Source organism: Carassius auratus, chromosome 17 (genome assembly GCF_003368295.1).
Source record: "Carassius auratus strain Wakin chromosome 17, ASM336829v1, whole genome shotgun sequence".
In the NCBI taxonomy this organism is placed as follows: Eukaryota; Metazoa; Chordata; class Actinopteri; order Cypriniformes; family Cyprinidae; genus Carassius; species Carassius auratus.
The window spans coordinates 13614435-13636661 of NC_039259.1; the positions used below are offsets into that span (position 1 = coordinate 13614435).

General features: G+C 37.3%; 1 protein-coding gene across 4 annotated transcripts in view; it reads left to right on the forward strand.

Moving 5' to 3' along the window:
- Positions 1 to 397: 397 nt before the first annotated feature.
- The window catches only part of ccdc88c (coiled-coil domain containing 88C), a 51505-nt gene continuing 29675 nt past the window's right edge, over positions 398 to 22227 (forward strand). The window contains exons 1-4 of one of the 4 annotated variants that reach the window (XM_026285933.1): positions 398 to 862; positions 1856 to 1956; positions 3818 to 3926; positions 20595 to 20664. In XM_026285933.1, the coding sequence (XP_026141718.1) occupies positions 803 to 862; positions 1856 to 1956; positions 3818 to 3926; positions 20595 to 20664 (340 nt within the window). In that variant the 5' untranslated portion in view covers positions 398 to 802. Of the gene's footprint in view, positions 863 to 1488; positions 1508 to 1855; positions 1957 to 3817; positions 3927 to 20594; positions 20665 to 22227 lie in introns of those variants that run through there. The other 3 variants (XM_026285934.1, XM_026285931.1, XM_026285932.1) reach the window with 3 other exon arrangements.

Sequence of the window (22227 nt, forward strand, 5' to 3'; positions counted from 1 at the left end):
TTTTTGCTTTATTGTTTTTGAAGTTTCATTTAAAATTTGACTAAAAAAAACTGAGGGGCGGATGACACTACTGATTTATCATGGCCTTCATAAATCAATGCTTCGACGGTTAATCCAGCGTATAATAATAGTCCAAAGTGGATCATTTTAAAGGTAGATGATTCATAAATGCACGGAAGTGTGCGAAACAAAGTGTACATTCTCAAAAATGTACAAAAACATAAGTTTTACCTGCTGAGGGTGCCATCGAGCTGCGCGGTTGAGAGCTGGTTGTCCCGACAACAGTTTGGACTGTTGGTTACGTCATTTTGAACGGAATTGAGTACTCTCAAGGCTGCTTATTGGTCGGTTTGCTAGCACTCGCCTTTGGGTCCGCGCTGCTGATTGGCTGTTGAGCACGACACTCTCCCATGCTGTTCGTGCGGGTGCAGGTTGAATGCGCGGCGACAAAGTAACTCCAGCAATCGCTGAGCGTAAACGGAGAGAAGTTGAACTTTAATCGAGAAAGTCCGCGTGGAACATAGTGTTTTATTTTTTATGTACCCGTAGCCTTCCACTATTGGGATTGCAAGTCATTTCAAAGTTTTAAAAGTGTTCCCTCAAAGGATGACTTTTTATTTCCAGGATGGATTTGATTTGCGTACCCTGCATTGTCCTTCTGTGGATAGTAATGTGGAGCACCTAAAGCCTTAGAGGAATCCGACGCACTTTGTTATTTATTTATTTTTTTTAGACGCACCTTCAGTTGCAAACAATTTTAACCCTTGCGTGGATATTTTGTGTGCTGTTTCCCCCCATCAAAATGGATATTACAGTGTCTGAGCTAATGTCTAACTTCGTGGATTCGCCGCTTGTGGTTTGGGTAAGTCACAAAGGCATGATGGCACCTGCTGTGTGTACGCGGAGTTTAGTATTTGCGTTGTGTAGTTTGTTTAGCAGCGGCCAGTGACGGTGCAAACCTCAGCAATACTGATGAGGACTGGATGCTTTCTGTTTGGATCAAACCTAGTATGAGCGTGTTAAAATTATGCTTAAACTTTATTGCTACATTTTGTTATTGTTATTTTTAAATCTATTTTATATACTATCTATTTTACATATAACTAAGTGCTTAAAGTTGGATTTATTTGTTTGTTTGTTCACTTCATTTTGTTTATTTTATTCTTTATTCTCTACTTATGTAAGATACGTTTTAAAATTAATAGTTGTTCTTACTATATATATGCATATATTTTGTTTTTTAATAAAATGTAACAAATATGATTTATTATTATTATTATTTTTATTATTATTATTATTAATCGCACTAGGTAGAAGTGTTTTTAAATCTGTACACACAACAGCTTAACATTAGTACTTTTTGTGTGCATACTTCGTCATTCTACACGAAGAGTTTAATGACACTTGACAGAGTTTGGTGAAACCTGCAGAACTTCCTCCGACCCCCTTACCCTGACCCCTGTGTCCTGTTTGGCTGTGCTTTCTCTGGCCACTGCGTTTCCAACTCGTACGTCACCATCTTAACCACATTAGACAATCTTCAGCACTCCCATGTTGACGTGTGCTGTTCAATAATACTGTATAACATAGAAAGAAACAAACACATACATAGTAATTGGAGGACAGGTTATGTTTAGTATGTTTAGTAGAGTTAAACACAGACTGTTTGACAAACAATATTGACTTAGTATTTATTAATAACGATCTTACAAGTATCTCATTGTAAATGTGTTTTAATTTGGGTAAACTCTGCATTTTAGTTCTGAAACAGAAAGCATGGTTGTGCAGCTGTGCGTGCATCCTGTCATGATATTACTAACTACTTTATTTGATTGATTTTTTTTTTTTTTTTCAGGTCAAGACTTTTGGACCCCTTGGGTCTGGTTCAGAAGACAAGCTCTCCATGTTCATGGATTTAGTGGATGGTGTCTTCCTCCATAAGATAATGACACACATGTGAGTGACAGATGCGGAACTGTGTGTGTGCGTGCTGTAATCTAGCAGCTGTTACGAGCCTATCTTTTTTTCATTCTTAACCACATCATATCCTTTCCTGCCTGCCATCCGACTGTGCAGACTCTCAATCTGAATCTTCACGCTCCATCAGTTTTGTTCCTCTTCCATAATTAGTGTGTTAATAAAGGGTCTCCAGCTGATTTGGGGCTGTACTTTGCCAAGAGTTTTTAAGGTCATGTGCAACATCAGTTTGCAAGCATGCAGTATACATTTTAGGCCACGGAAGTTTCGGTTAGCTCGAGCTGTAACCTCAGCTAACAGGTGACTAGGCAGCAGCACTCTCTTCTTTTGAGAGTATTTGCATCATACAAATCAGCTCATTACACATATTTTGGCACCTATTGTTTGTGCACCTAGATTGAGCTTTATAAAACTACTGTTTTCGACTTATTGAAGCCAATGCATCAGCTTTGTCCTTTAACCTACTTTTACTTGAGAAGCTTTGCCGCCCTCTCTGCCTTAATCAGGGGCTTAAACACTAGACCTCCTCAGACAAAGGAAATATTTTCTCTGTAAATGGGGGTGGGGGGTATGTCTAATGGGAGGATGACACATGTTCTGCATTAGCTGTCCTCAGACACTCTTGTCGTTGTCCTTAATAGATTATTGTACCCTGGTGTTTGTCATGACACTTAGGGCATGGACCGCATCAGTTTTATTCCTCTAGTTGCCTTAAAGTCAAATTGAACTGGCATTTGGAACCCGTTCTTCTTTCCTAATGTAGAACATTTCCTGCTGAATTCAGTAAGTCAAGCATGAAATAGAAGCTTGAAATTGAATGCAGTAGGAAATAATACAAAGAAGCCAAGGTCAAGTGAACACAAAACCAGACATTTGCAACCTAAAAATGATGTAGTGTATATATGTGAGCTGAAAAGATAATAAAAGAATAATGTTACTGGAATAATTAATCTTGTACATTGTTAGTATGAAGATTCACATACTCAGGTGCCCAGTGTATTTCCACTGAACCATTACAGATGAGTGGTGATGTGGAATTTTGAGGGCAATGTACACACTGCTCCTTTCTCCTCACCCACATTCATTTTTAATGTGCCCACACCCGTATGCCTGTAGGAAACCGATAGCCTTGACAGTGTATTCATTCACCAGGTATGCGGTAACACCATCGCTGTTATGCTAATGCATACCATCTGGCAGATGTCCTCTTCATGCACCCTATCGGTCTTCCCCTGACTTTTACTAAACAATCATTGTTTTTCCAACCATGCTGTCAGTTGCAATATCCATGCTCGTAAAATGCCACAAAAAGTGGGTCTCAATGCAGTGTTCTTGGGTCCAGGCAATAGAAAACAGTTGAATCAGACAGCAGAGGAAAAAAAAGAAAAATGACCCTGATCTTTTAAGGTTCTTTCACTTGCAAGCGGGAATTTGTGGGCCAAGCTGGCAGAATTTGCATGCCATTCTCACAAAACAAATGTAAATGAGGATCGCACAAAAAGAGTCTATGTAGGACGTCAGAACTATCTATGTGCCAAGACCAGGACCCACTTACTGGCTTCAACCTTTACATCCAATGATCCAGTCAAGTAATACGAAAGCCTAAAATTACTCATTATACAAGAATAAATTGGAATTTTATGTTGATGTAAAGGATATAGTTTATTCAGAACAAGGATTTGTTTGTAATCCAAGAAAAAAAAATCTATATGCAAAGTATAAACTAGTCAGCCTCACTAATTAATTAGGTTGTTGAATGATAGTCAAACATCCTGCCCAGCCATTATAAAAGTGCTTATGTGAGATTTTCAAATGTACTATTGTTGCTCTTGGTCCACAGAGACCCAAGCCCCATGAATCAGCGTGTCAACAAACAAGTCAACAATGATGTCAACCTGAGAATACAGAACCTCAACACTGTCATCCGACAAATCAAAAACTACTACCAGGTGAGCCCTCTTCCTCCATGTCCTGTTGCAACAGGAAGAGTTCTTATTGATCACTATTTTTTTTTTTTTTGTAATTTAAAATGTTTTTATATATATATATATATATATATATATATATATATATATATATATATATATATATATATATATATACAAGACAACATTGTGTGTGTGTGATTTAGGGATTTTAATTTCGGTTATTTTTCCTAACTGACAACAGGTGCTCGTTAACCGATTATTAACTGTTAACCAGCAAGATTATTTCAAATTAGAATTGAATTAGAAAGGATAAAACATGTTAATTTTACATGTGCAAAAAGCAAGGGATGAGGATTCACATGGTCTTCATATCACATCACACACCTGCAGTGCTTCAGCGAGCAGAGAAAAACATAAAAAACTAGGCTATATATAGTGAATAAATAGGCCTATTTGAGAAATATATTTTTACTTGAATAATAAATTCCAAAAATGAATGGAAAATGCAGAGTTTCAGTAAATTTTTGTGCTGCGCGAAAGGAAACAGATGGCCGAAAGTGGCATCCTATTTTTCTTTAAGCTTATTTTATGCAGAAAGATTTTTTTATTGTGAATGTACACAAATAAAGGCAAACCATTTACAATTCCGATTATCTTTATGACTAAAGGAGAAGTTGCTTCCACTGTAGGGAAAAAATCAAGTGATTGCTGACGCCGCATGAACGCACAAAGTTAAGCTTTGCTAGGCTGACAATGGAGCCTGTTCATTATCATAATAAAATACAGTCAGTCAAACATGGAAAAAAGACACACTGCTCAGTTTAAATATGTAATAAAATCTGTGCTGTTAAGTGTTATCACCATACCGCCATGATGTTATTCTAAACATTTTGTTTTACGTGGATATTGGAATGTGATCGTAGGCTATAACAAATAATTTGGGATTCAACACATCGCGAATACGGAAACATTTGATTTTGTGTTGAATGAGAGACTTTGGTTTCAGTTTCGTTTGAGCCTAAATGAATTCGTTTTGGCTTGTAATTTATGTTGCTATAACTTCTTATAGGCTACTTTTTTTCATATTCTTTTTTAAATGGACTACTGTTAATTTAAAGGACTTGTTGTGGAGTGAGGGGAACTAAAATAGCAAAGCTATGTGTTTATTATACAAGTTTGTAAACTTTATGTCGGCATTTGGCCTATTTCTTAATGAAATAATAAAACGTGACGTATGTTTTTTTTTCTCTCTAAAAAACAAACAAATTTATATGTAGCGTAGCCTTTTTTTTAACAATGCACCAAATCGTTTTAAATATATTGATAAATTACTGAAAATAAATAAATTACTTTTTAAACCGTTCAACTGATTGTATTAATCAGTCTAAATTCTTAACGGTCGGTAAATGGTTAACCGGTAAAAATGAACATCCCTAGTGTGATTTTATTAACTGCCAGACAGCAGCTGGTCTCTGCAGACATAAGGTGATGATTCTGGTGGCATGGGGATTAAACCTGTCTGCAGATATGACTGAAATTCTTGGTAGTTGTGTGCCTTATTTTTATGTGCATAGAAAGGATTCTGTTACTTCGAGTCTGTTTAAACTTCTGATCCTAATTATTATGTAAAGGCAGCCAGTAAAGGATGTGTAAACCTATGTATGATAAATCAGCTAGTTGGTGGGTCACTGGGTATATTTTAGCTGGTTTAGTGTCCGCCAGCCACCAATCAGATGTTTTCTATTGATATTTGAACTTAAAACATTTAAAAGTCAAGAAATATCTACTAGCTGACCTCCCTTACTGATCAGTTAGTTGTTGGTTAGTCATCCTTCGTAAGTACTAGGAATGCATGATTATATTATCAACCAATATTAGAAATTTACATTTTTTATGCCATCCAAAGCTAAACTTAAGAACAAAAATGGCAATTTAGTAATTTAGCAATTTAGCAAATTTCACAACGAATATCCAGTTTCATACTGTATGTACACGCGTATGTTCACTAATGGCATTAAAACGGTTTATTTTACTAGTATTTTAATTTAATATATATTTTTTTAATTTAGATAAAATAGTGAATCATTTTAATATTGGCCATTTGTTGACCATAACATGAAAATAATTATTGGATTATTAGTATTAGCAAGATATTAGGTTTCAATTGATGTGTTTTGTGAACACACATGGATGATCATTGGGATAATATAAGAGTGAGAAAAGTTTGCAAGAAGGTGAAGGTGGTCTATAAGAGGTTGAGTTTTTTTACAAGAGACTGTAGTCCTAATCATAGTAATTATTGTGAAGAAAACAGGGAGACATGAAAGGACAAGGTCTTTCACAACACCATATTAGAGAAAATGTATCATTGACTTGGTCTCCAACAAACAGTTCTCACTCACAATTACTGCTAGAAGGAGGTTTTTATGTTGTTGGTTTTGGGAGTTGAAATCTTTTAAATGGTTTGGTTGGTTCTGGGCAGCGTCCCACCATCTGAAGCGTTTGCCACATCTGACCCTCTTTTTCTCTTGGCAGAGCATCTCAGAAACATTCCTGCTCAAAATGCTCACTGCTTTCCATCCATACTAGAAAAAAAGACTGATTGTGTGTCAGTTGCTGGGAATTGACTGGGTTTTCTACTCGCACGTGTTTACGAAATAAAATGTAGATGGATCATTTGTTCACTCATTTTATTTCTGTAGATTGTTCATTTATCTAAACACACATAACCAAATATTCTCTGCTGGGGTGTAAAAATTGAGCGATGGGTCCTAACCAAGTATGATTCATGTTTGTAATTTATTGTTAGAATACATGGACAATCTTTTATTGCTTATCACTTTATCATGTTAAATATGGTTAGGACATAGGTATTGTCCTGTATTTTTGCCCTGCCCTGCTTTTGCCATCCAACAGGTCTTTTCTTTGTCCAGTTTTGCATTAAATGCCGAGGTATTAAAATAACCTCTCACAGATTAGTGTTGTTATGTATTATACAAGATTTTGGCATTGTGTCTGAATGTAGTAATCATCTACAGTGCAGACTCCTCCAGTGATGGAAGGCCCCCCTTAACCACATATTTGGCTTGGGTGGAGCTCAACTTAGTGTTTTTTTTATAGGTCACCCAATGGGCTCAGTAATAAGTAACTGAGAAGTTTGTGTTCATATAGAAATGCCCTAACCTTGGCATAAAATGCTTTTTAACCAAGCACTTTAACTAGAAAAGTGCCTCTCAGTCAGATATCTTGAGTCAGCCTGGTAAAACTCCGCTTATTCATTAATATTCTTTGCACTGACTGGCTACACACTTTGGGTTGTTTGTGGTGTTTGAAACTGGCCAACAGTCTCAGTTACCTCATGTAGCTTGTCCAAGGCATACACAAAGTGTTCAGTCTCACCCCAAGAAAAACTGTCCTATGTGACCCCGGAAATAGACTTCAGAAAGGTAACATTTGAGCATCTGATATGGGTCAGCGCTCTGCTGAACTGAACCAGATGTGTTGTTTTATCCTGTGTTAATCGCTCCTCCTGAGTCCTGACACCCACATATGGGGGTCTAGATGGGGGAAGGGTGACTGTAATGTGAGAACTGAAACCTTCAGGACCCCCTGAAATGCAGTCCTAAAGACATCAGGCTGATAGCTAAAGGAAATGCTTTTGTCATGCATTAGCACTCTCACTTCAAATTAGGCATGTTTGTTTTCTTCTAATGATTTAGGAGTTAGGTCATTAACTCTTTGTTCAGTATCTTCTCATTTAAATCCTTCTAAGCTAAAAGTGATCCCTCATAGACAAATTGGGCCCCAAGTACATGACACACTGATAAGAAATGAGGTGTCAGCAGTGAATCAGGTGACTCGATGTTATGGTTAGTATTCATTTATTAACCAGAAATAATACATGGTTATTGCATGGCTTGATAAGAATTATTTCTTTAAGGTTCCTTTGACAAGAGAACAACTTATTAACAACAATTTATTATTATATTATATAATTTTGTTTTTTAATTCTCAAATGACAATGAATGTACAAATATATAAAGTTACAAACAATGTAACATGTAAACTACATAGTTGTTTACTCAACTTTAACTAATGTCAAATTTATTGCACTCTTGTTGTATTTCTAACGGTATGTGAAGAAAGAATGCATGTATCTTTTTATCAATAAATTTGCATTCAGACGCAGCATAGCATCACTTATGTGTCTGCTATGAAAATGTGTTGCCTTATTTGACACATTAATGAAGTACCATATTTGGCTGATAATGAAAAACAACATTTTGTTACACAACAGCATAAGTAGTTATGTAAAGTAAAAGTAATGGTTGGCCTTCTTCCAAAAATAATTTAACAAATACTTCTGCTGCACCAGTTTACATTGTTGGGATTATGGCTGCACAATTCATACAATTTCTAATCGCGATTACAATTATGGATGCATCAATTACATAATTGTTCAAAGTCCACTTATGTTATTCTGTGTGCTTAAGATGCTTTTTTTTCTTTCTACTTGTTATCTTAAGGGTTTTTCCCATTATTTGAATTTTAGTTGTAGTATAACATTATAATATACAGAAGAAAACAATCCAATTTATATTTGACATTTGAGGCTTAATACTATAGACAATTGTGGCGAGTGGGGCAGGGCCGAGAGGAGTGGGAACGAGGAGTGAGGCCAGGTGTAGTGATTGGAGATGAGCTACACCTGCGCCCCACCGCCAGTATCGAGTCCCACGTAGGAGATGGAGGGATATAAAAACTCCCTAATCATCGGGAAGAAGGAGGCGGGAACCGGCGCACAATCAAAACATAATTTTAATATTCAAAAATAAACAAAAGAGCGCGTCAGCCCCTCACGCCGACTGACGCGCACAAATAAAAAGCAAACACATAAAATAATGTCCCAGGCCTGGTCCTCTCTCGTCCTTCACGGTCGTCACTCCAGTTTTATATCCTTCCATCTCCTACGTGGGACTCGATACTGGCGGTGGGGCGCAGGTGTAGCTCATCTCCAATCACTACACCTGGCCTCACTCCTCGTTCCCACGCCTCTCGGCCCCGCCCCACTCGCCACAACAATACTATGCATTTTTTTCAGTTATTTTCATATAAAAATACAACATGCAGTTGCATCAAACAATGGTATAAACATCAATGTAAATTGTTATAATTGTATTTAATAATCGCAATTACAGTTTTAAGGGAATAATCACCAATTTAGATTTGTCACAATCGTGCAGCTGTAGTTGGGATTGACTTTAGAGTTGTTCACAGTGTTAAAGAGATGGATTCTCATGCTGAACATGGCCAAAGTTGAATTTTTTTTTTTTTAGAAAAATGACTGAGAATTTCTGTGCCGAAAATCTTACTTCCTGGTTGGTACACGTTTTGGCTGTTTTTTTTAGATCGTGGATCTAATGACGTAGACGAAAACGGAAGTCCTTTTATGAGTATTTCTCCCGGAAAGCACGTCCGCACACACATTGGCCAGAGGAGAGCGAGACCCCCACATCAATGCGCTTCAAAATCGTCGGCAGCGCTACATAGGTTTTGTTCGAGAATGCCTTCAAATAAGTGTGTTTTTGGATGTGAGGGAAAGTTTACTGTGTTCAGCTTCCCAAAGAACCCAGCATTACATGAACAGTGAATGCAGTTTGTTTTTCTGGGGCAGCAATGGAGTGTACCAATTGCGTTTGTGTGTTCTGGTTATTTGAGTTACGAATGTTTTATAAACTAGGCCCAAGTCGACGCTGGATTTGCACATCGTTTGCTATTAAAACATGGAGTAAGCACATTTGTGTGAGAACAATTGCATCAGATTTCTGTATTTTGTTGGAAATCAGCACATAAGTGAATATATGTTAATGGAAACTACACGAAACATCAGTATTATAACTCCGCCCACGGCAGAGTTATCGGAATCGGAAAGCTGTATTTTTCTTTTATAAATATTATAAAACGAAAGACTTTTATTAAGGATGTATTAAGGATGCAGTACTACTCTATAGGTACTCAAGATTAACATGAGATAAGGTGAAACTGTGTTTATGTACCCTTTAAAATGTGACCTTTGACACCATTATAAAAATTATTTTCAAAAACCATCAGTGAGATCGATACCAACACTAGATACTAACACCAACCACACTATTGAATACCAATAATCAGTGGTAAATATCTATACTGTTGCATAATCAGAATCAATATTAGTGAGAATATACCATTCATGAATAGAACTAATCAATTTGTTGTCTTCCACATTCCATCAGTTTGGATTGATTTGCAGAAGCATTCTATTTGCGCTTAACTGAAATCTGAGATGAACTGATGTTGTCTCTTTTTGCAGTGTTTTCTCTCTTGGCTATAAACTACATTGTTTCTGAGTGTCAACAGTGATCCCAGCCACTGTGTTCAGAAATGACCCATAAGGCCATTGAGATAAGCGGGCAGCTGTAAACTGGTCTTTTATGGTCATGTGAACAATGACACACATTTCTAAAAGTCAAACAATGTCAAACATTTCTAAAAAAGATCTATAAACTGGAAAATGGTTGTTGACATGAAGGGTAAAATAACACACATTGTCTGAGCATGTTCATGCAGCAGCAGCACAGGAAGTGAGTGTGATAAAGGAAGATGCATATGATTTTAGTGATTAATTAGTGGTGTTTGCTAAGGCAAGTCTTGCTATTCCTACTGCTTGTACGGTTTTATCACCCATAAGCCTGATTTAAACTTTGGTGCATTTTTGTTCCACCCTGTTTATCCTAGAAACATGAATAATAGCTGAAATCATGAGGCTTATTATGGGGAGTTGTGCTGGCTTTGCTTAGCCTTAAGACGTACATTTTTTGCCTTATGAACAATAAGATTCGCAACCAGATAAATGAAAGCTGAGCCATGTCAGAACCTTGAACCAACTGCATTGGAGAATAGAGAGTGGAAAGTTTCCCAAGCAATATGAATGCCAGCAAGAATATTTCAAATTGAAAAATCGTCTAGACTGTTTATGTAGTCACATAAAGTACTAAGCATTGGTTGCTTCTCATGTCTGAGAAAATGCAGGTTAAATTCCAAATCAACCCAACCAGGAGCTGGCACCAGTACCATTTTTGTGGAAAAGGGGTGTCAGAACATCTTGACCCTGGAAACCACCCAACACACGCAGGCATTGTGGAGCCACGTTCTGCTCTCCCAATTAAATTAGCCCTAAAATGACTCGGTGTTTGCTAACCAGAAAGCATCCCACCACAGAGATCAGGGCTACAGACAGTGGGAACAATGGACCTCTGGGGGAGGGGAGGGGTAGTATGTTGGTTCCTCCCTGCCTATTGTCTGGAGAGCAAGAGTACTCTTCTCAGAGCTGGAACATGAGATATGTGGCCTTGCAGGTCCCCTGATCTGCCCAGGGCCCATGCCTAATGAACCGCAGTGGACTGAAAAAATGCATAATATCATGTTAAAATATCCAGCCAAAGCTGTTTTGTTTTAGAATTTGGATCTCATTGGTTTATTTAAAAATATTTCAAACAGCTAAAAGTTTCTCTTAGACAATGACTTGCCAACGGTTTTTTTTTTTTAGGTTTAAGGGCTGCCCCCTTCACCAGCTCTTTTTAGACAGATTAACAGTATGACCATTCTCCACTGGTCTGAATGTGGTTGCGTTCCTCAGTTCCACATGCAACATTGTAAAAGCAAAACCCCCTCTTTATTATTGATGCATTTACAATCTTCACGGTTTGATTCAGTTCGCTGCCATACCTGCCTTAAAGGATGTGGTTAAGACTCATTCGTAGAATTTGTGAATAACCCTCACGCAAGCCCTGTAAACTGGTGTTCCTCACACACTTGGCGGGTTTTTACAGGTTTCACTGTGGCTCTGAAAGAAGGGAGGTGGTGTCTCTTTGAGTTAGCCTGCTTGCACTTTGTTCTACTGTTTGCTTGCGTACAGTGGAGATGACATGGCCGTTCCCAGAGGTGTACAGTTTCCCTTTTGCCATATGCATGAGCAGCCCTAGAGGCATCTTTGAATTACACTGTTTAATTTCTGTATTATGTGCTTCACTTAAGTATTTTTCTCAGACGCACATGAACATCAACTCTCTCTTGTTCATTAACTTTATAAGGCATGTGTGTTTGTAACTGAACACAGGAAACCCCCTCCAGAGGCCGGCTGCTGTGGAAAGCCCAAAAACAAAGCCTTCTGTACTGCTTTAAAGATGGCTTCTTTACTTTTTCTCTTTATTTTATTCTCATACCCTCTCCATCCCATTCTCTGACTATTTCTCTTCCCACAAAGTACACAAAAAGTGTCAGTCTCTTGTTCAATTACTTGCCCAAAGATTTCCAAGCTAGTAGAGAGGAAAATTTGCTACAACAGACTTTGGCACAGCATGTTTTCACGTGTTTAGTGAGATCATAAGTTCACTCCCTGTTCAAAAATATGGAGACTGGGTTTAAGAAAGGCTGTAATATAAAATCTGAATGAGGTAACTCTGGCAAATAGTTATGATTGTGCCTTTAAGGATTTCTGGGAATTTCCTACATAGAAGTTGTAATTATGATATGCATTTTTCATGCTAGTGTTGCAAAATGAAGAGCTGTTCTAACCAGATGCAACAAGATTCTGGCAACAAGCAGTTGGTTTGTTCCAATTGAACGCAGAAATGGGGAATGACACAATTGCAGTTTACCACCAGTCAAAATATATACCTTCTGTTTGCACAGTTTCTTAAGTGTAAATTGTACTTTGAATTCCATTACCTCTATGATGCTTTCACTACACAGCATGCATGATGTTAGGTGTGTAATTGACACTTAATCTGTGTGTGTTATCATTAATTTGCCACCGCAGAGAATGATGGGAAATGTCGGTATGTGACAAACTGGCTAAAGAAGTAGAATTTTCTTCTGGGTATTTATCATCAACAGTAAACAAAAAGTTAATCATTCTGACAAGACAACAAGTCAACAACCCCAAGTTTTGAACCCTACTTTTTTGTTGCCATTATACATTATGCGTCATCACCCTGTTGTTGTTTATAGACATAGTGCACTGTTCATATGATGTTTTTTTGTATAAATGAGGTCATGGCGGACCCTGTATTGTTTTATGGCAGATCTTTGTTTCTGTGTCTCTATTGTTGGTCCTTGTTTTTGCTCCAGATAACTCCAGACTGAAGGTTTCTCAATTTATTAGCTGCCATATGGAGCAGTTCTAGCCTTTCACGTGTCTTTGATGGACATCTGTTGCTTCCAAATGTGACACATGTAGCAAACATCGCAACTGTGGGCTTCTGGTCAAAGATCAAGCTGTCTTTAAAAGGTAATGATTGAACCCCTATCACCCCCCCACCACCACCACCAACCAAAGATCCTCTTGGTCAAGCCAAGAAGTCCCTTTTTCCTCCGGTGGGGTGTATTGTTAGTCTAGGCTGCTTGGAGACAGGGATCCCAGCATCTGAACATCTACACTGATTTGGTCCAGCTGCTGTGGTGGTCACTCTACCTCTCTAGAATGGGACAGAAGTGGGGGGAGGTTCCACTATAGGCTGCTTTTATTTAATGGAGAATTGGGGAAAAGAGGGTGGTGGTATGGCACTCTTGGTCAATTAGAGTTGCCAGGGAGTCTGGAATGCCCCTTTCTCTCCCTTCTGTCTCTGCTGTTGCCCTCCGAGTCATTAAGAAGTGAAAGCTGGTGTGTCCACACATACAGAGCCTGTAGGAATTAGGTTTCCATTTCTAAGCCACTTTTGTTTTGTACAAGGATTTAAGGGTTTTATTCTGAAGTTCTGTTTTCTTGGGTTTTAAAAAGTTACCTACCTCAATTCACAATGTGTGCATTATGCTTTGCTGTTCTTTGTGATTTTACAGTGCTTTGTGGAGGTATCAGAGGCTGTACGATTTTTGGTAGCAGGAAGTGGTGACATGGCCTCTGACTGATGTGTCACATGGCAGCAGTTCTCGCCTAGACTCTTGCCCACTTGTTAGCTGCTGATATTAATGCTCCTCTGTTTGGACACCAGTGATTTTTTGGTCTTTATGTGGTTTCCAGCTTTTATGAGTCCCCACATTCTTCCAATAGAAGGTTGAATAGGGACTCAAATTGCATATCCTATATCAGAAACAATGTGACTGGAACTGCTGTATTGTGTGTTGGGGGAAAGAACTAAAGGTTCAGTTGTAAACATGAAGAACAACAGAATTCCTTTGAAATGTCCTTTAGAGGGATGCACAAATTGCTGGTTATTGGTCAGTGTTAAATTAGAAATGAAACACTGCAAACTATAAATTAGTTATTTTTAATGGTTCAAGTTGGCATATACTGAATAAAAGTATGGATATTAAATTTCAGATTTTCTAAAGATTACATTTACATATTCAAATTATTAATGTTTTTAAATCTAAAAGCTGGCCCGAAGTGAAAAATGATTGTCATACATCTAATTGTGATTGATTTATCAATATATGATTCATTTTTTGACCTGATAATAAAATGATCTTCTGGTAAAAATGCCAGACTTCTTTCTGGTGATGTATCTGTTGACTTAAATCTCTAATGTCAGCTTATGACCAATATGATACCAAATTGTGCATCCTATCTCGTATGGTGTAGTTGCTTAGTTTTAAAATATTTTTTTACATCAATATATTTATATCTGTGCGTAGTATTTCGATGCGTTTAGCTTTCATGGCATTCTGACCATATAAAGAGCTGTTTAGGTTCTAATGTTGCCTGCTGTGTTTGGACAGGGACTCTGTGGATTGGGCTTTTTTTATATATCTGGCTAACAACATGTGAGTGTGTGTTCATGTACACAACTGTGGTCAGCGTGTGGTTTATTCCACACTAGAGTGAATATAGAACACTGGGCCACAGAGTAGAGACAGAAATGGGGCCACAATTTTGGTGAAATTGACCTTCACTTTCAATAACAGGCATACATAGACATAGACACTTTCTATATGAGCATGTTCAGCACAGCCCTGGGTGAACATGTGGCATGACCTGGTCTGGTGAATTAGATATTGATCATTTGTGGGTTTCTCCATTGCATATTCAATGAAGAACCCTCAGGCACAACTGCAATATGGGTCGCTGTAACATAGAAGATTTTATCTTGACCATGACCATTGATCAGCCCCTTTTTGGAAAGAGTATAGTCTACTGGTGGCAATTATTACTAGCCTATGCGTTTGCCTCAGTTTTCTCCAGTGTAAGATATTCACTTTTTCCCAGTTTCAAAGACACATTTTCTGGAAACACAACTTATCTGTGCAGACATATTTTAGTAATTTTAATAAACCATAACAGTATTCACATACACTGAAAACTTAACAATATGATGATTCATTTATTAAACATAATGAGTTTTTACATTTTTGAAGAACAGTTTCATGCATTTTGAGATACACTTTCAATAAAACGTATTTGTAGTAATATAGTAGTTCTGAATATACTGTGTTTGTAGTTATAATTGCACCTTTTTCAAAGATTTTTCACTACATGATTATTGTGGCCAAAGGAATTAACGATTCTGATACTATCACTACCTGTAGAAATGAAAAAATAAGTTATCAGTCAAAGCTAACAGAATATTTACAGTATTATCACATATGAAAACAATCATTCATTCAGTTCTTTTTTTTTTTATATAATGTTTATCACTAACATTTGTTTTCATATAAAATAACACACAATTAAAATGTAAACAAATAAAAATAAAACTCTCAATGTAAATTCCTTTTAATTAAAAAAAAATATGAAACCCATGAAAGCATTGCAATTATTATTGAATGGTTGCCCTGTTATGCTGCAAAAAGCAGGATTTGTTCAGATTTACAAAATAAATAAAAACAGATTTTCAACCTGAAACCAAGTTTATGGTTTAGTGAAATAAGCCTTCCGTGTAAGTATGTTTATTGTCCAGTAGCAGGGACCGTCTCTAAGATTCTCCAGTTTCTCGTGTGAAGCACTCTTGTGTTTCCTCATTCCTGTCTCTGTGTTGGCTGCAGTCTCAGAACGGAACACAATGGCACTGAATACTGTTACTCACCTCTATTCATCTGAGCTTGGCCTATTCTAGTCATGTTTGTGTCGTGATAAACACTCTGAATTTATACCATCAATCCAAATATTTAGTTTTTTAATAGTTTTTTAATCCAAAATAACATCTGATATGGTCTTATTCAGCAGACGAGAATCTGTTAATGAAGCTTGATGTTCTCTGAGGCACTAAGCTTTGCTGCTCCACAGAAGTCAGTAGAAGAAGCGTGATTGGCAGTAGTTTGTCGATGCCAGAGCTCCATCACTGCTGTGCTATTGATTATTACTACTGGAGGGCAGTCTCTTTGCTTTCCTCCCCCCACAGCCCTTTTCTTCTTCCATCCTTTCATCTCGGATGAAGAGCTCTCTTTATCTTTGTTTATTCATCAATACAGTCCCAGATTTCATGGGCTGAGGCCTTTTAAGAATTGCACTAAACGTCTAATATTTTTGATAATCACTCAAATATACACACAGCCATTTTTTTCCATATGCTCAGCGAGCCGACTTTTATTTTAACAAAAAATATAAGGGAAATTCTGATACGTGGATATTATTATTTAAATGAGGCCTGATTTCTGTGTTTAATCTCTATTTTCAGCTTCATTACACCAGCCTTCAGTGTCACATGATCCTTCAGTAATCATTCTCTTATCCTGATGCTTAAAGAAAATGTCTCTTCACAGAATATAATAGAAAGTTAAAAAGAGCAGTACTTATTTTAAATCGATTCCTTATGCCAATGTAAAAGTTTTGACTGTCATTTTTTAGCAATTTAATGCATTTCCGCTGAATAAAATGATCAGTTTCTTAAAAAAAATCATAACTCCAACCCTTTGTACAGTAGTGTGCGCATAAAACGTAATGGGACAGTTCACCCAAAAATGAAAATTACCTCATGATTTATTTACCCTCAAGACATCCCAGGTGTATATGACTTTCCTCTTTCAGACGAATCCAGTCGGTGTTACATAAAAAAAATGGCCTGGCTCTTCCAGTTTTTATAATGTCAGTGAATAGAGGTTGAGATTTTGAAGCACTTAAAAATGCATCCATCCATCATAAACATTTTCCACACTGCTCTGAGGTTTTATGAAGGCCTGGCCTACTGAAGTGAATCAATGCATTTGTGCAAGAAATATGGAAATATTCATGTTTAAAACTTTAGTGACCATAATCTCTTGCTAACTGTTGTATGCACGTTCATTAGAGAGTGACATCCAGCGGATGATGTAGAATGTAGGCCTAGCCTATATTTATTTTTCTGTAAAATAACAGGCACTGATGGAACATGGACGTGTGTTGACCGCACTGGCCTGTAATGCTGAACCCAGCAGGGGTCGGGCAGATACCAGTGTGTACCTCAGTGAAAACAGCCCCAGAGCCAGAGATCTCCTGTCCTACTTTACCGTTCAGGCATTGTTCCACACAGCAACAGAGGAAATGACCTCAGGAAAATGTCTATTCTGACCAGTTGCACAAAGACTTCATGAGACACATGCCAAACCACCATTTTATGTGGATGTTACTGTGGCGTAATAAAGCATGAAGGTGCTGAGGTTACCTCTGTTGTCCTGATTTCACAGTGGAAAACGCCACTTGAATACTGAGTGAGGTTTAGGATGCCGGCAAAACCAACACTCCCATATTTCTTCATTGTGAAATCAATATTGGCTCTTTTTGCTTTGAGTTTCCTCCATCTTATAAAAATTGTTGTGTTCCTTTAATAGTCATTTTGTTTTCAAAAGGCTTTAGAGCGAATATGGGAGTCTTTTAACACGCCTAGATGGCATTTGTGATATGGACACATGCCCATCTATAATTTACTTTGGCAGATAGTTCTCAGTAATGATGCAATTGCAGGTTGTTGTCTTATTATCTGCTATGATGAAAAGTTATTTTGTGGTGACATTACATTCCATGCAACAATTCTTCCCTGTTTTGTTGTGTCTTAGTAGTTTCTATAGTTGTAATGTATCTGAAATGGTGTAGGCACCTTAAGTTCCCTAAGCCCGTCTCTGTCAGACAAGAAGTGTTAACTGATCCTTCATCGCTTTTTCCATCCTCAGCTGAAACCAGATACTAATGCTGGCACGAAAGCCTCCTCGTCTTGCATATGACTCAAATTCAGTAATTAGCCTGGTTGAATTTAGCAGCGCAGAAATGATCAGGTTAACTGGCAATTAAAGAATGAGGTGTTTATGGAGAGAATGCCTTTGCGTGACACTACTGAACATGCCCCATCGCCGTGCAGCTGTCGAATCAAACACCATAAAGAGAATTCTCCCCCTCTCAGGTTGAAACGTGCTCATTTCTCTAATTATACACAGCAGACTTTCTGTCAGTCATAAACACTTAGGTTCCTTCCCAGAGTGCTTTGCTTGTTCCATTGTGCATAGTTATCTCAGAAGTGGTCTTGCATCAGTGGTCATGAAAATACAGGTATGACAAGACTGCTCAAGTGGATTTTAAGGTTTGTCTTGCTTTTAGTGAAAAGAAATAAACCTTTTTTTTCATGCTTATATGCAAAGAGCAAGGGTAGCTGATGTAACGGCAATGTATAAATGCATTGCAATATAATAGATTTGGAATAGAGTGACTTTCTGTAGTAGTTCACCAAAAAGGAAAAGTCTCAACCAAATGTTACTACAAAGCCGTATGACTTTATTTATTTTGTATACATTAAAAAGAGAAGTTTAGCAGAATGTTGATGCTGCTCATTTCCAAACAATGTTGAACAGAAAGTTGCTTGGTTTGTAAGTGATTTATGAAATAAAATAAAATACAAAATAATACAATAAAAATTGCCCACAATATTTTGCCGGAAGTAAATGATGACAAATTTCACAAACATTTTGCTAATATGACCACACCTTAAGGATGTTATATTGGTACAATATTGTTTTTGTTGAACACTGGAAATTTGATGTTGGATATATTTTTGTCCAGTATTTTATATTTAATTGTATATGCTCATGTCCGTTTTTTTTTTTTTTTTTTTTTTGCCATCACCTGTCTTCTAATTCTCAAAAAGTTAATAGTTCATATTAATATTAATGTAATATTGACTTATTGACACTAATAATTTAATACGACCAATTACAGTAACATTTAAATAACTGATCATATTTTTTTATTTAAACAAGAACATTTTACAGAATTGTAATATTGCTCAGTTATAATCTTGAATAATTAAAAAAAATATATCATTTATATTGGCAAAACAAGCAGACTAGCTACTGATTATTTAAAGTCTTCTTAATTTAAGCCACTATTCTCTGAAAATGCCTCTATCGTAGTTTACAAATACCATTTCTGCTTGCATATATTTAAATGAAGCATGAAGATGGTTTGTACCTATTATGATGTCCATAATATCAGAAGATATAAGTTCTCATGAATCTCATAACAATACAAGGGGTTCGTCAGCCAGTTAACCTGTTTATCACTAGAAAAAATTTATATTAATCTTTGAAAGTGGCTGAAGCACTCTACATACTTGTGGATGTATGTAGAACATAAAAGAGAATTTTGGGTTTGGTACTTCTGAAGTATTCTCAGTGTTTGTGAAAGAGCATGTGTGAGAAGAAAGGAATGCTCGCAGGCCTCTGTTTTGACAAAGGCAGTGTGGTCTGGCCCCGGTCTCAGCTGGGCCGGCTCTATTATACTGGATGAGGGTCGCGTCTCCGTTGGTCTCTGCACACAAAGACCTCCCCTGGGAGTCACTCCTCTGAGAAGGAGATGGAGTTGTCAGCAGGCGGTCCGGGATTGATGATGCCAAATGGGATAGCACACTTTCTCATTAGCTGTATATATCTTTTTGGGTGAGAGTGTGTGTCCATTTGCCTACAGAAATGCTTCAGGTTTTTTTAAGCTAGGGATGTGCAGAACTACATATTTTAAAGATTGAATAGTTAGTGGGCTGCCTGTCTAATTGGGCCTATATAATCAGGCTGGTTTACGCAAGATTTTTTCATTCAAAAACAGCCAGAAGAACAACAAAAAATGTACTCTACATGGGTTTTTAAAATATTGAATAGTGGGAAAATGTAATATACAACTAATGTAATGTGTAAAAAAAAAAAAAGCTTGCTTTCAGAAATGTTTCCGAAAAATAGTTTCTTGTCAGTTGCACAGAAACAATAGGTCAAGTATGTAATTCTGTCAGTGATTTCAGTGCTCTTATCTAAGTGTATTTTGGAATGAAGGGTTTGGTCAACTGGACCTGTTTGGTCTTGTCCTTTGTGTACTTTAGAGTGCTTAGTTACCCTAGAGGCCATTGTGCCTGAAGTCTAGTCCAATTGTACATGGGCAAACCTAGCTCATATTTTGCCCTTAAACTGGAATTTGATGTTTCCCACCCAATACATGTCATGTTTGGGACTTCTTATGTTTCCCATTTCACGTTTGATTTCCTGCCTGTCTAATTGTAAGTAGGATTTTCCAGTTCCTACGTTACCAGGGACCCTGTTTTAGGTCCTTGCCCCAAATATTGACACCTGTCCTTTTCCCAGGCTGGCTGAATCTTGAACCGTGCCATCTTCGCCTCTCACTGTTGTCTTTTTACATGGGCCAATGTTTAGGGTGCCATCACAGTGGTCTACCTGTTTACAGTGAGCATGTTTTCTGTGTTCTCTCAGGAGCATCTTCAGCAGCTCATCCTCATGAACCTGCCCAATGTGCTGGCCATCGCCAAGGACCCGTTATCAGGTATTGCTCATGTTTTGTAAATAAGCCACTAGATCAATCTACAAAACAGGTGTTTTTTCCAGAGAACTTTTTAATTTTATCAGACATGTAATGTGTTATGAAAATGCACTAAAAATGTTTTTAATTTATTAAATAGTTCTCTGTTTTAAAAGATGGAAATATGATAGTAACAGGGTTGATGCATAACCTGGAGACAGAATGTCATAAGAAAATGAATACTTTTACTTTCATATAATGTTTTCATTAAAACGCACAAGAAGAAATTGGAAAGAAGTGGATCAAGAAAAAAATAACCCACCTATTAATTGCTTCTTATCATTGCTAATTTTTTACACGCATATATGAGACAACACTCATTCAGAAGAATCACCATACTTTCAGCATACATGAATTTTCCTTCTATTTGTATCAATTGCTTTATCTTCACTATAGTCACTGTAAATCACCTACTACTACGTTATCTGTGCCCCAAAGAAAAACGTACACCCTGCTGAACAAACCTCCACATTCATAACCTCACACACACACACACACTCTCCAGCCTTCATAAACACCCTTCCTTTTGATACGGGGTGTGCGGACAGGGTTCAGGGAAGGAAATGCATGTTGTGGACCTTGTAATGGCAGGAGGAAAGGAGAAAGGCTGGAGGAAGCTTTATGGGACCAAGCCCAGGACTGAGCGCTGACTTCAGATCCTGCTGTTGACAGTAGAGAACAGCTATGTCAGAAATCATCTCTGGAGAAATCAATCAATTATACAGTTTCTTGTGTCATTATACAAAAAATATGACTCTGTAGAATGCTGGAATGCTTGCTTTCAGAATCAAGTAATTAAATAGGTAAAGCTAAAGAAATGCTGAATTTAACACACTAAATTTGATGTTGATTACTGATGAATTTCAGAATGGGCAAATGTTAGTTGTTTAAAATTTGATGGCGTCATATATACTAAACTTATCTTTTTACTGAAAGGTTTCTATTTAAATTGCTTTCATATTAGGTAACCCTGACACTTCTGCACATCTACTCCAATATATACGGATAACAGGCCTTTGCTATACTGAGGTGTGATTCTGACATTTATAAATGTGCATTGACAAGGTTTTCTTCTCTGCTCATGGTTGATCCGTTATAATGCTTCTGCATATACAAAATAACCTTTATGATATCTATTTTTTCTGCTTGTGATTGGTTATCAAAACAGTCTGAGATTCTGTGTTTCTCCTGAGTGCTGTATTAGTTTACGTCAGCACATATTTGGTCAGTAGGCTACTTGTGACCACATTCTGGCCATGTAATGTTGTCAGGAAAAACTGTCTGTATCATGAATTTATTTCCCATTCACAGATGTCAGGAAGGTTTTACATGTTTCAGGATGGGTTTTGTGTGCTTCTTCTCTTGTGTCACCTGTGCAACATTACATTATCTTGTATCTTGCATTATCTTTTTACATTAAGCTTCAGTGGTAATGGACAATAGAGTGTTTTCCCCACGGCTGCTCCTCTGATGTGTGTGTAAAGGGGGTATGCTGTAGGGTGGGGAGGCTTTGAGCAACAAACGATC